This window comes from Gavia stellata, chromosome 11 (assembly GCF_030936135.1).
Source record: "Gavia stellata isolate bGavSte3 chromosome 11, bGavSte3.hap2, whole genome shotgun sequence".
In the NCBI taxonomy this organism is placed as follows: domain Eukaryota; kingdom Metazoa; phylum Chordata; class Aves; order Gaviiformes; family Gaviidae; genus Gavia; species Gavia stellata.
The window spans coordinates 20,395,580-20,410,103 of NC_082604.1; the positions used below are offsets into that span (position 1 = coordinate 20,395,580).

The 14,524-nt window shown below is 39.3% G+C and overlaps 1 protein-coding gene across 1 annotated transcript in view; it reads left to right on the forward strand.

Annotated features, from left to right (window-relative positions):
- The window catches only part of MCF2L2 (MCF.2 cell line derived transforming sequence-like 2), a 155,364-nt gene that overhangs the window by 109,298 nt on the left and 31,542 nt on the right, over positions 1-14,524 (forward strand). Inside the window, exons 16-21 of the mRNA XM_059822932.1 lie at positions 2,579-2,645; positions 3,827-3,942; positions 5,233-5,302; positions 10,246-10,338; positions 10,848-10,940; positions 14,185-14,310. Of these exons, the coding sequence (XP_059678915.1) occupies positions 2,579-2,645; positions 3,827-3,942; positions 5,233-5,302; positions 10,246-10,338; positions 10,848-10,940; positions 14,185-14,310 (565 nt within the window). The remainder of the gene's footprint in view (positions 1-2,578; positions 2,646-3,826; positions 3,943-5,232; positions 5,303-10,245; positions 10,339-10,847; positions 10,941-14,184; positions 14,311-14,524) is intronic.

Below are 14,524 nucleotides of genomic sequence, written 5' to 3' on the forward strand. Positions count from 1 at the left end.
AGAAATAATAAACAGAATTTGAGGTTTCCTCAAAATAAATTTAGGTTAGAGCTGAAGTTAAAGATGATATTTCAAAACTTATATAGCTGATGGAACAACCTTTTCAAACAGTGTCAAACTTGTTCTCCAATTCATGAAATAAGTACAGAGCAGTAGTTCTTAGGTCTACCAAGGGAACCAAGAATATAACCATCCTTTGGCTCTGAAGAGAGCTAAAAGTTAAAATATTTCTGTGTGTCGTTGCAAAGACTGTAGCTGTGCGCACAGGTAGGATGTATGCAGTTTCTATGGCCACGCTATCATGCCAATGCAAATATGAAGTTTGCATAGGAAATTATACTTGCATGTGCCTGTTTTATTATACCTGCTATTAGCTGCCTACCGGGACAACTGAATCTCACATTTTCTCTACTGAAGCTGATAGCCAGAGTGACAAATGTAATTTAAACTACTTAGTTTGAAGTAGATAGTGACCACCAAACATCTGTCTGATTCAACAAGTTTCTGCCTCTAGAGTTTGTGTTGTAGCTTGATAACCATTAGTGGCTTAAGCTTGATGAGATATGTTAGTTCAGTTTGATAGCCAACCGAAGTTTTTGACTCCAAAAACAAGTTGTGCATTGTCCTTACGATTTCTTTTCAGCGCTACAAGTGGTAGTGATGCTAGAACGGTAGCAATCTGCTTGTCCACCTTTGCATCTGGTCCGTGCAGTAACTTCAATAGCTGTTAAAGGAAAGGCATATTTAACCATAAAAGTTTTATTTGTTTCAGTCAGCTGTAAAAGCAAGTGCTAACATTTGTAAAATAATTTTTTGGACAAATGGCCTCTTAGGCCATTGACTGTGCAATTGTCGTGAAGGTGCATTAAAGTGGCATATATATCTATCTCATAAGGAGTAATCTAGTACTTTGAGCATACCCCAAACATATTTTCCAGCTCAAAGGTGTGCAAATTCAGGGAAACGTGGACAGAGCTCTTATATGGGTTAAAGTCCAACAAAGCCAATAAAGCTTGGCTTTATGAGGTCATGCATAGTACTGCAAAATCCCTTTGCACCTGTGTTTGTTCAATAGTATTACTTAGTCATGAAGGGTGATATAATTTTTTCCCTATTGCTAGATGCAGCTTTCCTGTGCATAAATGTCTCAATTTGAGATCAATGTGGAGGTTATCTAATTGGACTCAGTACTCCTGGAGTGTGCAGGGTACAGTCCTGACACATTTCCCTATCTTGTGGTAGTTACTCTGCAATTTTGTCTTTACTTAAGGCATTAAGGCAAGATACCTATGAAATACTAGTTATTTTATAACAAAATTTGAAATATTATGGGTCAGTTGAAGGTAAGGTCTGATTTTCTCAGTATTTATAATGTTTCTCAAGCAGTGGTCCATAAAGCAGTAATAGCCTATGAGACCATAAGTCATCTCCACCTAGCCTGCAAAACCATATTGCTTTGAAAAAGACTGGGTAAATCTGAAGCATATCAATTAATCTATTTTAGTAACCTAGTAAGGTTTTAGTCAGTGCTTTTGCATTTCAAGCTGCCTGAAATGTGAGCATTTTACTTTCAAATGCCTGGCCAAACCATTTAAAGGAGGCTTTATCAGAAGTGGCATTGATTTATTAATCTCAAAAAGGACATCCTAAAAAATGCAGAGAATGACAAAATCCCCCTGTAGTGGATGCAACAGTATAAATGTGGTTCATGATATAAAGGGCTAATGGGGTCTGGTTGATTACATGACTGTTGTGTGATATATAAAAACCAGGTAACCATACACAGGCAGAGCAGGCAAAAAAAAAAAAAAAATCTCTGGAAGACCTACCCTGAAAACTTTGTTCATAAGAGTATTAAAGAGAAAATTTTCTTGAGAATATGGGTCAATTGATACATAAAAAAAGTTGAGGGATTTAATGCAATTTTATTTTAAAATTTAATTAGTTTTTTGACTGAAAGTGAATTGGTTACCTTCATGTTTCTGTGAAATAAATCAGGCAAGATATATGTCTCCAAGTTACCTAGGAGCATTGAACTAATATTAGAAATGAAAAGTCTAAAGTATAGTATAAATATTTTACTCTAATTTACTTTCATGTTTTCAGACTTCTGACATCATCCTGTTGCCTGTTTGTGCAATGTATTAAAGAAAGGAAGCCTAATCATCAATTTTGCTTATTTTATAAAAGAAAGCAAACCAGAAACATAACGTAGCCTTGGAAAGTATAATCCCCTTTTATTGAGTATTGTTAGTTATTATTAGAAGAGGAAACCTTTTTTGTTTGCCTTCTGGGGCGTTTTTAATCTTTTTATTCAGATTTGTAGGTGTAAAAATGACAGAAGCAATGAAGATGAAATTTAAAATGAGCTGAAAAAATAATAGTCCAAGGGTTGTTTAGGACTTTTAAGCTTATCAACAAGGCACAATATTGAAGTATGGAGAAATTACCTTTGGAGTTTTTTTGTGTGTAGTCAGATGCATAAACAGGAATATGCAAAGAATACCATTTTTCTTTCATGTGTGCTTTGTTGAACTGTTGGTAAACACTATAATTCTCCACCTTTCTTGTCTTTTAGCCACATTATCAATGAGCTGATAGAAACAGAACGGGTTTATGTAGAAGAACTTCAAAGTATAATAGAGGTAAGAAACTCTTCTGAAATGACTTCTGGTGCTTAACCTCTAAGTCATCACTGAGGGTGCACATCCTTCATGGGCTGAGCACTCTCACCTCCCACCTTGTGTTTAGAGCACACAGGCTCTGTTAGCAAGATAGCTCAGCCTTGGAGATGGAAAATGAGAAGGATGTTTTGAACATCTTTCCTCAGGGCTTAAAGGAAGAGGCACCCTTTCTGACCCCAGCCCACAGAATGATAAAAGTTGCATGGTTCTCAAAGTTATGGACAGAGGAATAGTTAATAATGTGCCTTTTCAAAATATCATCGATAGGCCTCAGAAGCAGCACCCTTGATTTCCATGGGGCCAGACACCAAATTTCTGTGAATGTAGGTTTGGAAAATGATTGGGAAAGAGGAAGGCCCTCGTCCCCCTCTTGTTTATTGTCCCATGTAGTGTCTGAACACAGAAAAGAACAGCTCGCACTGCAAATATAACTCTGGAGCTTTTGAAACTCGTAGGATACCAGCATACTCTGTGTGTGTGTGGAGTCTGAGGTCCCTAGTCTGTGGGAGGATGGAGGCTGAGTAGGGCTCAGTCATGCTTGTATTTGGGTGGGACTTGAAGGACTGGGTAGTTTCTTTTTACAGCCATGTGGTTGCTTCTTTATTGGATTTGATCTGTGGGACCTGACAGCTCTGATAATTGACATATTACTCTTGAGTTTAAAATCTGCACTCACAATGTTCTCTCAAAGTTTTTATTGAAGAAACACAATCCAGTTTCTACAAGAAACAACCAAATAATCAAGCCAAATACCACAGTTCAACAAATAAATCCAAACTAACCCTTTTGCAATGAAGCACTATAGCAGAAAGATATGTGTGTATCACACTTAGCAGTTTCCATCCGTACATGACCACAATGGCTTTTGAATCCTAGGGACATAATTTCATCTTTTTTGTTAATCCAGTAATCTGTCCATTTGTGGTTAAAAATGTGTTTGCACAGCTATGAGGGGTAAAAGCTCTGGGGAAAATTAGAAGCATCAGAAATTCACGGAAGCAACAAAGAAGCTGGCACAGGAGAAACCGTTGAATGCTCTGTTGAGAACAAAAAGCAGATAGGCTTTGGGGCTTTTCAGTACCTCAGACATAGTACTTCTTCCCTGGTAAAAACAGCCTGGTTTTATTTTCCACTCTTTGCAGGGGTATGCTTCAGAAATGGACAATCCCAATTTAGTACATCTGATTCCATCTGCACTCCAGAACAAGAAGGAAGTTCTTTTTGGGAACCTCCCAGAAATCTACGAATTCCACAACAGGCACGTGGGAACTGGTGGTCTTCTGCGCCCTCCGGTGCTACTGTCATTTCTACTCCCTTTATGTGGGGTGCTTTGTCATGCTCACACATATGGAGGCAGGAAAAGTCATCCTCACTTCGCCTCTGTGTGTGTCCTATAAAACCCATGTGTGGAGAACACCTCCGAGATAATCTATTTCAACTTTTTTTGTGAAAGATTATACCCTTTTGTGTATTTACTAGAGATTTCCCCTGGCATTACCCATTTTGAATGTCCCTCATGGCAAGTATTTTACCACCTCCCCTGGTACACTGGTAGATGTCACAGGACTAAATCCTGATGGTCTTTCTCTGGCAAAATTCCTCTGTGAGGAAGTTTTCTTAGTGTTCAGCTTATTTGTCCTATATTTATTTCTGTTATCACATCAGAAGACATTAAGGAATTTTATCCTTCACATGATCATAAACCTTTCCAGAAGTCTTGTCGACACTGTGGACAAGGTGATCTAGTGCCCGTAACTACAGAATACCAATTATGAACAAGATTAACCTCTTTTCAATCCTCTTTCAAAACACAAAGCTTAGGGCTACTTCTGTAAATTTCCTGGTTTTCCTAGCCTTGATTAAGTAAAACCGGCTGTAGCCAAAGTGAGAATTTAGGAATTCTTTTGGATAATAATTGCCCGTAAGATGTATGAAACAGTTGAACAAAATAAATTAAAAAATCCCTATTTTGCAAGTTTAAATATTATGCTAGAGTAGCTGATACACAGTGGAAGAATTCTTTTCCAGTTTACATATTATTTTGAAGGAATGTGTCTTCCACTTGGAGAATGACATTCCCCTCCATTTGTAAGCCTGGTCTTTCTTTCCCTAAAGGCTTAGTGCATTGACTACCACTGCAGAAGCCTTTGGACTACATCCCATATTTTCACTGCTTGCTGATTAAGCAACTGCATCTGACAGAGCTTTTCGGTCTTTTCTAGCTGTTCTGAAAAATACTCATAACCAAATGGGAAGCAGGTGTTTGGGCTACGTATTAGAAACAAATCTCAACAGCCAGAGGAACCAGATGGATCAGATGCTTGTGAGCAGATGAAAACATGATAATATTGGTGATTCAGGCAATCAGCTGTGAACCACATCTCATTTTTCTAAAATATATATATTTATTTGTGTGTCAGAATTGTTACCTTCCCCATTGAATCCTCTTACTACAAAAACGTAGGCTTTAAGCTGGATTTACACAGAAGCTAGCACACAGTGTGAGTGGGATATTACATTACTGTTTGCTTTCCTTTCTCCCTCTCAGGATTTTCCTTAAGGAGATAGAAAATTGCATTGAAAATCCTGAGCTTCTTGCCCGATGCTTTTTGAAAAGAGTAAGTAAATCCTTTCACAGGTTTGTATGAGTATCTATGGTCTTATTCTACGGTACTTACAGATTTACTCCTATCCTTTCACTCTGATTGCTTTTGTGAATGAGGGAAACTCACATAAGCAGATATTCCCAAATAAAGCCACAGTTAACAAGTGTATATTCTGAAATCTCAACCTTTACCTGGTTTACTGACAGGAAGAGATCTTAGCAGTGTTTTACCAATGTATTTTAAGCCCTGGTTAAAAAAACCCATCAGTGATCGTAATGTTTGACACGCTTTTCATATCAGACAAATCTATACCAGCAGTCTGATGTACCCCAGACACCACCCTACTGTAAACAAGCAGAGAACGGTATCACAGCAGATTGCTCTGAGTGCAGACAGTACATCCTGTTCCTGCCTTATCTTAGCTCTCTTTTCTCTGCACCAGTCAGGAGAGTAACTCCCCTAGAACTGGTCCAGCAGAGTCTACCGCCTTACTCGCGTGGTGAAACCCAAACAGCTCCATAAAACTCTGTGAGGACGATTCCTTTACTGTTTACATAATTCAACAGCCAAGTGGGATTCTCCCCACTTGTATGAAGGGGTGAGGGTTAGCTCTAAAAGTAGAGTGAGCTCAGTTTATGAGAAAACCCAAAGCCAACCTGTAGTGGTGGCTTTGGTCAGATGCATGTGTCTTCGTTTCCTGTGGCTTTCAATGCCTAAGTTCTGCAACTCTCTCCTCCGAGAGCTCCCAGTTGTGTCCCTCCCCTCCCATCCCTCCCAATTAGCATGACTTAGTTCTGTTTCCTGTAACAGAACAAAAGGTGCTTGTATATATAGCACTCATTCAGAGGCCCTACTACTACGAAAAAACCTGTTTTGGTGGGTTGCTACCGTTTTCATAGTCTGACAAAACTGCTTGAATAAGATCCTGTGTTTTACATGGGAAGTGGAAGAGGCATGAGAAATGGGAAAATCTGTCCTCTTCTCTGCAGTCAAAGGTACCTCCTGCTTCCACTGTATACTATATCTAGCATTTGCTGCCTTTCCAGGGTGCATGTTGAATCTTCTTTTTTTAACAAGGTGCTGTATGAAATACAGACAGATTTGGATGAAACATACATACCCCAGTTGGCAGAGGTGTTGACCACTGCCACAACTCTAAGATTTCAATGGCAATTATGAATGCATGATACTTCCAAAGGCTAGGCCCCCAATTTACGAACAGGTCAGGCTGAAGAGTGTCATACAACTATAAATGTGATTATAAGTCCACTGTATTATTTTCTGTTTAACAGTGAAGCATTTAGAGCTTGAGTAAATTACACTAGTAAGGAATACATTGTTATCCTAAGATCCAGATGCTGAGCAGGAAAATATTGTGGTAAAATCCTTATGCAAAATAGGATAAAGAGTCTTTGAAGAATGCAAACCTTTGAAATCCAAGAAGCATAAAGTAGTCTGTACGTTGCAAATATGCCTGGATTTGGAGCTAAAGAGAAATTCTTGATACATAATTGATCCTGTAACTCTGCAGAAAGTTCAAATTCCATGTTTAAATATTGTAGCTTACATGTCTGTAAAAAATAGCTGTTGAGCCTGATTCTCCTCACTATTCTACCAATATGAAATCGGCAGCACTAAAGCTACGGCTCAGGTGTGAAGTGAAAGAAAAGCAGTCCCTCTGTCACCTTTGCTTATCAGTTTCTATGGCCTAGTCAAACAACACTAAATGTATTGAATAAGAGGTTAAATCATGCATTTGCTTTCTTTCTATTTCAAATTTCGCGCTAAGAAAGCAAAAGCCTCTTTCCTGAGATGTCTCTGCTCACACAGTAGCACCTTTGATTCAAGAACTTACCCTTGCGGTCTGTTTTTAGAAGAAGCCGCATAAGGTCCAGAAGTTTGTTGTTTCTGTTGGACTGCCTTTAGGAGGCACAAACAAAAGTCTGGTTGTGTGTTTGTGTTCCCCATGATTTGGCAGCTTTTTACATCTTCCTGCTGAGCAGAGGCTTCTGGCTTGCCCCGTGAGTTATGACGGTGCTTGCTTTGGCACGGGGGAAACTGAAACGGCTGCTGTTCAAAGTGATGCTGAGTTCTGGGAGGAAACTCACATTGTTGCAGATTCACTTCTCCATTTCTCCTTCTTTGTATGGGTGTAACCATCCTGCCACTACATCATGGTGGGCCTGTGATTAGAAACAGAGTGATTTTTAGATTCATACTTGAAGAATATTACCCTGTCTGATCACACTGGGACTTTTCAGCCCTGATTCCAGAGCTACTCGAAAGCATCCTGAGAGCTGCAGTGGGACACCACGGTGCTTAAGTCCCTCCATGCCCTGCCAGTCATTCCTCTGCTATGTCTCCACACACTCTCCCACCTCCACCAGTGCCACTTGGTCAGCTGTCACCGTGGATGTGAACCCTTCTTCTCAGGTGATGACAGAAACAGTCTGTGGAGTCCCAGCCTATTTCTCCTCTCTGGCTTCTCTCTTGGAACATGGTAGCAGAAGCAGGTGAAAGATAAGCCAGAAATGCCCCTCTTGTCCTCCCTCCCACTTTGCCCTTGTTAGGGCATGATCTTCACATGAACTAAATTACAAGTAAGCCAGCTCAACTTTGCCCACATGGCAGCTATTATACCATCACCAAGATGCTTGACCTTGCTTAAAGCTCTGTGTGGCAAGGACTGCACAGATGCTCAAAGAGGGGAGGGATGAGTACTGAATGCCTTGCAGGATGGGTCTTCTAGTGCTTTATCAGCAATAAGAGGGACACTCTGGGTTGATCTGCTAAACACAGGGCTGGGAAAAAGGAAAGCTTACCAAACCAAGGCAGGAATGCCCAGGAAGAAACAAAAGGTGTGTCAGACTGCTTACCAACATGTGCCAGGTGAGGTGCCTGGCAGGAGTGACTCACTGTGGATTACTACCATTTACTTATTCATATTGCTGACCTTGGAAAAAGAGAATAATTTAATAGGAGCCAGAAGTTGGGGCATTGGTCATTCAGGGAGAAAGAAGCATTTGGAAAAGGAAGCTATCTGTGAAAGGACTGTAGCAGCTGACCAGATACCTGCGCGTTGGATTCAAAGGGCTAAATTCTAACCTGAAGTAAAATTTATTCATAAATCAGTAGTCAAAAAGATAATTGGAACTGTGCATATATGCCATGTGTGTGAAAGCTTACAAAGATCTTGGGATGCAAATCACCATGGAAAGGAAAAGCATTACAGGAGAGATGAGCGTGGTGTAAAAGTACCAGCAAGAAGTCAGAACCTCTGGATATGAAAATAGAGATGTGTGGAACATTTAAGACTAGGATTTGAGTAATTAGGCAATTAATTATTTCTTGGCATTTTAAAGTCTGATCCTAGTAATTTCATCAGGAATTTCCTATTCCTTACACTATTACAAAACTTAAAGCTGTATTTAAAGATGTAAGTATCTGCCTGAGCAGGTGTCACTGATTTAGGCAGCAGTAGATTGCATTGGCATAGGGTGGTTCCACTATGACAAATTACTGGTAAATTGTTGATTATTGTACCTTTTCTTTAAATTTAAATTGGTACTTTTCTCTTATTCCTAATAGAGCTCTTCACCATTGCTGTCTCTGTTCTTCTTGCCCAGTCCAATTAGGTTTCTGTGGGCCAGGAACAAATAGTAATGCTTGATTACACTTTGTTACTACTTTTAGTTTTGTGGGTTTTACCCCCTGATAACTTCCCTCCGAGGTAAGATGCACAAACAATTCTATTTGTGTGAAGAAAACTCTGCGCTCATTTTGAAACAGTACATTAATATTCTATTGAGTTGCAACAGAGCTTTTCGTATTGCATAATCCTTAACACAGTAAGGTGTTGCATGGCATAGCTCTGCTTTCACATCTGATTCAGCAGGGTGATGCAGGTATAGGTCTATAGAGGAAGAGAGCAGTAATACTGATTTCTTCTAGTAACTCTGTACAAAAGAAGCTTTCCCCACACCAGGCGTGTATAGGCACTGTCTAGTGGGCTGAAAGCACAGAGGGAAGAGCCAGGAATTCCTGAGATTTATTTTTGGCGCTGTCTTTGATTCACTGAGGTCATGTCCACCGGGATAGGTGCAGGCAAAGATGGGAAGCTCCCAGCGGATCAGATACAGCCAGCCCTGCTCAGGAATCTGTATGGCACTGCTCCATGGTCTTGTGGCTGCAGGACTTCTGTGCCAACTGGGTGCACAGTTAGTGAGCCGAGAACCTGGCAGGGGAATGCCAGTCTGTCTGTCTCCACCCATATAGTCTAGGGAGCTTAAAATACACCTCTCCAGGCTTTTATAGAGATTGCCTTTGTTTTCACTGAAGTCAGTGAAATTTTTTGCCACGGACTTCAGTGAGAGCACCTGGAGTGTAGTCAAAGGTAAATAGAGGTCAAGTGAATCCACCCACTTCTAATTTGGATAGGACAGAGTTTAAGCACTTCCCCCTGCCTGGCCTAGGACATCAAGAAGACAAACTTGCTACTTTTTAATTCATCCTTGCACTATTGAGCACCAACACTATTTTCAAAGTGTTTTGAATATGTAAACCTTGGCTAAGTGGTAAGTATTGTTAGCAATTACCAGTCTGTGCCAGTACTGTTAACAAAATTTACAGTTCTAATGGTTTTTTTTTGTTTTCAAACCATCTATTCCTCTCTCTGGAAGATAACAGTTTTGCAATTAGATTATGTGTCTTCCAGTCTGCAGTCTCCTTGCTTTATGCAAAAAGTGAGAGAAAAAAGATCTCACTTTTAGGTGTATTTAACTTTACAGGAGTAAAAAGCAAGTTTAGTAGCTTCAGTATATTTTTTACACACAGAGTTATCACCATGAATTCATTACTTCACGTGTTAGGATGGAAGGTAAAAAAAAGTGTGACTCCAGGCAGATGCTCGGTGGATTCTTTTTTCTTACCTTACTTAAACTCTCCTTTTCTTGCAGAAAGAGGACCTCCAAATATATGAAAAATACTGTCAGAACAAGCCAAGGTCTGAAGCTCTCTGGAGACAGTGTGGAGACAGCATCTTTTTTCAGGTGGAATTTCATTGCAGACTAGCAGTGCAAGGCCATCAAAGTTTGTTTTCTTTCTGTATCTCTTCTTTAGAAAACTTAGAGAAATATACAGATTTTTCTGCATGCTTCTTATACTGATGGCAGGTGCTCAGTATATATATGTCAAGGTGCTCTCTACAGGAGACTAGGTAGGTAGAGTAGCAAGTAGATTTCCTGGACAGGAGCCTGACTCTTCAGGCTATACCCAAACCAAAGAAGTGCTGGCTTCTTTGCAAACCCCAGATGATGGCAATCTCATGAGCAGGGCATGCCAGATTTCGACACTAAGTTGAACCTAAACATTATCTTTTGTTTAGATATATTTTCACTGGGGCAGAAGTAACCTGGAAACTCCTAAGCAGATGGAACAAATTTCTCTCTCAATTAATTCACAGACATGTAATCTTCAGATTACCAAATGATAATGATCTCGGTATCTTGCGTGTGCTTCAAGAAACAATTGTATTTTTCTTCCCTGTTGTCTCTTACAGGAATGTCAGCGTAAATTGGATCATAAGCTCTCGCTAGACGCTTATCTCTTAAAGCCAGTCCAGAGAATCACCAAGTACCAGCTGCTGTTAAAGGTAAGTTTTCCATGGCAGTGCAAAGAATTCCAGTGCATAGCTTGTTTTACTTACAGAATTGCATATCAGCATTATTTTCTGAAGGTCTACCTGGAAATAAATCCTCTCTCACTTCTTCAACAAATACTTTGTAATGCTAAGTTGTAAAATGGTAACAAACAGTCAAAGAAAGGGTTTGTATTTCAAAATAAGTAGTGCTATTACTGCTATTACTTAGCAGTACTTACATACTTCTCTACTAAGCAATAGCAGTATATTACTTTTATATAGCAGTATATTATTATATACTATTATATACTGCTATATATATAAAGTAAGATATTTTATATAGTAAGTATTTTATTGTCTTATTTATTGTTTTATTTATCTTTAAAGAGAAAGTGAATTTGGCTTTATTGGATCAGTGTATGGTCTTACAGTTTGAAAACAGGAACTGATGCTTTAAATCCTGTATCTGTCCCTGTTTAACACAACTCTTTCAGCTCTCTGAACCTGATATTTTCCCATGGTTGTGACTCAGACCTTTCAGAAGGAGCCACTTGCTTCTGGTGCTTCCATTTTAAAGATGCAGCTAGGAACAAATGGTCTGTAACTTTTCCACGGGATGAATATGTGAACTTCCCTCTTGATTTGGTTGGAACTGTGAGTGGTCCATGCTTGAAATTCTGATCTGAACTGGGCAACAGGAAATACATGCTCTCAAACTGATGACATTTTTTGAAGATGGTGGCCTAAATTTCTGTCTTCATCTTCTCAGTTCTTAAAAATAATATTTACTGACTTTCCTTATGGGAAGGTCATGAAGGCGAATTACATGCTGTACTCAAGCCTCTGGACTCAGTGTAGTGTTGTGTACTGTTATGAAATTTAGCATGAAATTTGCAATGAAGATTTTAGGCTGCAATTTTATTTGCTAATAGCTACCATGGCACTGGTCAAATTATGCCAGTTTAAGCCATGTGAGGATCTGGCTGGCCATTCACTTGTGCAGTATTTCTGTGACCTGTTTATTGATTTTACACAAAACTGTAAATCCAAATATTGAAGGGAGATATTAACAAGGATGCAACTTCACTGATTCTGGTAGATTTACATCAACGCAATCCAGAAGTAAATTTGGCTCTATTTCTTGAAACTATTCTGTGACAAGGGAGAAAATGTCAAGGTCTTCAGAAAAGCAAGAGTAAACTACATTCTACTTTTAATTTGAAATATGACTGTAAATAAAACCAAGATTAGATCAAGGAGTAAAATTCTCAGGCAAAACAGGTTGCAGCCATTGGGGTTGAAGCTGGTCAGACCAGTTTTGTACTTAGCAACAACACACTGGCATGGACATTTACTTTGTCAGGGATTATGAGATCCGTGAAGATGGTGCACTCTTTCCCTGGCAGTGGGAGCATTTGAAAGTGTAGGAAAACAGGGGTCAGTGAAAAATTGGCAACAAACAAGTGCCTAAGAAGCTGTGTGCCTTGAGTGATGGGCAGACTAGTTTTAAATTCTGGGTCACAATTATTGCAACCCTCTGGTTTCAGTCAGTTTAGCTAATATTATAAAGCAGCATGCCCACTATACAGAGAGCAGGGATCCATCCTCATCTTAGAAATTGTGCAACAGGTACTGTAGGAATGCATCCTGCTTTTACCTTCTAAGCCCTGGTCACCCAAGCACTTGAGGAGGGACTGCTGCTGTTTGGGGTTTGCAAGAACTGTGTTTTTGCAGCCCTGTTTTACAGAAGCACAAGGGCCCCAGCTTTTGGATTAAATTATTTCCGAACTCAAAATGTGCCTGAAAATGATATGTCTGAATGAAAACCATGTCAATGGCCAGCCCTGCTGAAGGGATCTTATTCTTACTGTAACAAAGATTACTAAAGTTAGTAGAGTCTTGATTCATTCCTACATGTATTTCTGGAGCATAGTTTCTGTTAACATTGTAGTCAGCGTAAGGAAACAAAACTAAACTCACTTCCTGTTTAGTTCTTAGTGAGATGCTATTATTACAAGAATTTATTTCTTGGTTTCTTCACAGCTTGCAGTTCTGAAGTGAAAATTGCATCCAGCCAAACACTTCTTTCATTCAACTGGTAGATACATAGGGCAGGGACAAGTCAATAATGATGAATAAAATTATTATTTGGTTATGAATTCTGTCACTGGAACTAATGCCTCATTAACAACGAATAAACTTATTCTTTCAGCTGATTAATGGATGCAGATTCCAAGCATCAAAATCACAGGTCACTATATGTGACAATAATCAGTTATCTTACTACTTTTGGTTACAGTCATCTTACTTTTTCTGTTTAATGGTAGGAATCCTGATGGGCTTTGGTTTCAAATTCTATGGTGTAGTCTTGGGATCTTCCAACTGCTTTGAGATTCACGTCTTCTCAAGACTGTACCAACCATATGTGTGTTTGTAACTGTTGACATTTTCTTCCCTAGATGCTTTTAGCAAAGATATAGGGTCTGATTCTGATCTCAGGTGGATACACATTGGCAGTAACTGTTTTCTATACAATACAGTGAGGAAAAAACAATCTGTGCATCTGAATCGGGTTCAGGTCTCCTCTGTAGGCATGTAATTCACCTATTTCCCCTCCAGAAAAATTAACAGCTGAAAAACCTGTCTTATAGATTAAAGAAGTCTAATTTAATTTAAGAAAGAGAGATTTGTAAGATGATTTGACCGTAAGTTTACAAGCATCTACACAGGAAGTGACTTCTTCCCATGCAGAATTTCCTTATTTGACAAGGGCTTGCTAAGACCTGATGAGTAGAATGTCAAACCTTCCAAATTGAGACTAGAAATTAATTTATATTTTTAACAGCGGTAATGAGTACCTCTGGAACAAATTGCAAAGGGGAATGGTGAATTCTCTGACACCTGAGATTATTATATTACGATTGAATTTCTTTTCTGGCAGATGTGGAGTAAAAAAAACCTAGATGTAATTCTGTGACATGCAAAATGTTCATTGTAAATATGTCAGAATGGTCCCGTCTCATCTTAAATGAACCCATAAAACTTCAAAATGTCCAAAACTTCAAAATGTATGTCCTCAATGACAATCCTGATGAATGTCCTGGTTGGTTTTGGTTTTTGGTTTTTTTTTTTTTTCTTTTTTTCCCTGTAGTTCTGCTACTTTGTCTATGCAGTGTAAATTTCAGGGAGGATTGTCTTATGGTGGCTTCTGGTGTAAGAAGTTTTCAAGCAGTTTTCATATCTTTTTTTAAATCAGGAAATGCTGAAGTGCAGCAAGAATTCAGAGGGTACCGCTGAATTGGAAGAAGCCCTGGCCACGATGCTTGATATCATCAAATCAGTAAATGACTCCATGCACCAGATTGCAATCACAGGATATGAGGTATTATTTGCTGTTGCTCTTGCTCTGGTTTTGACCCATCCAATGTTCCTCTCATCATTGATCATGCTGTGCCCTTGGCTGGTACACTTTGCAGGAGTCTGTGCTACATGCTTGAAGGATGCCACTCAGTGGCATGTTGTGGTGACCAAAAATACATGTCAACATACCTGTCATGTGGAGGTGGGGGTGTGAATGTGGGGAGGAGGTGGGACAA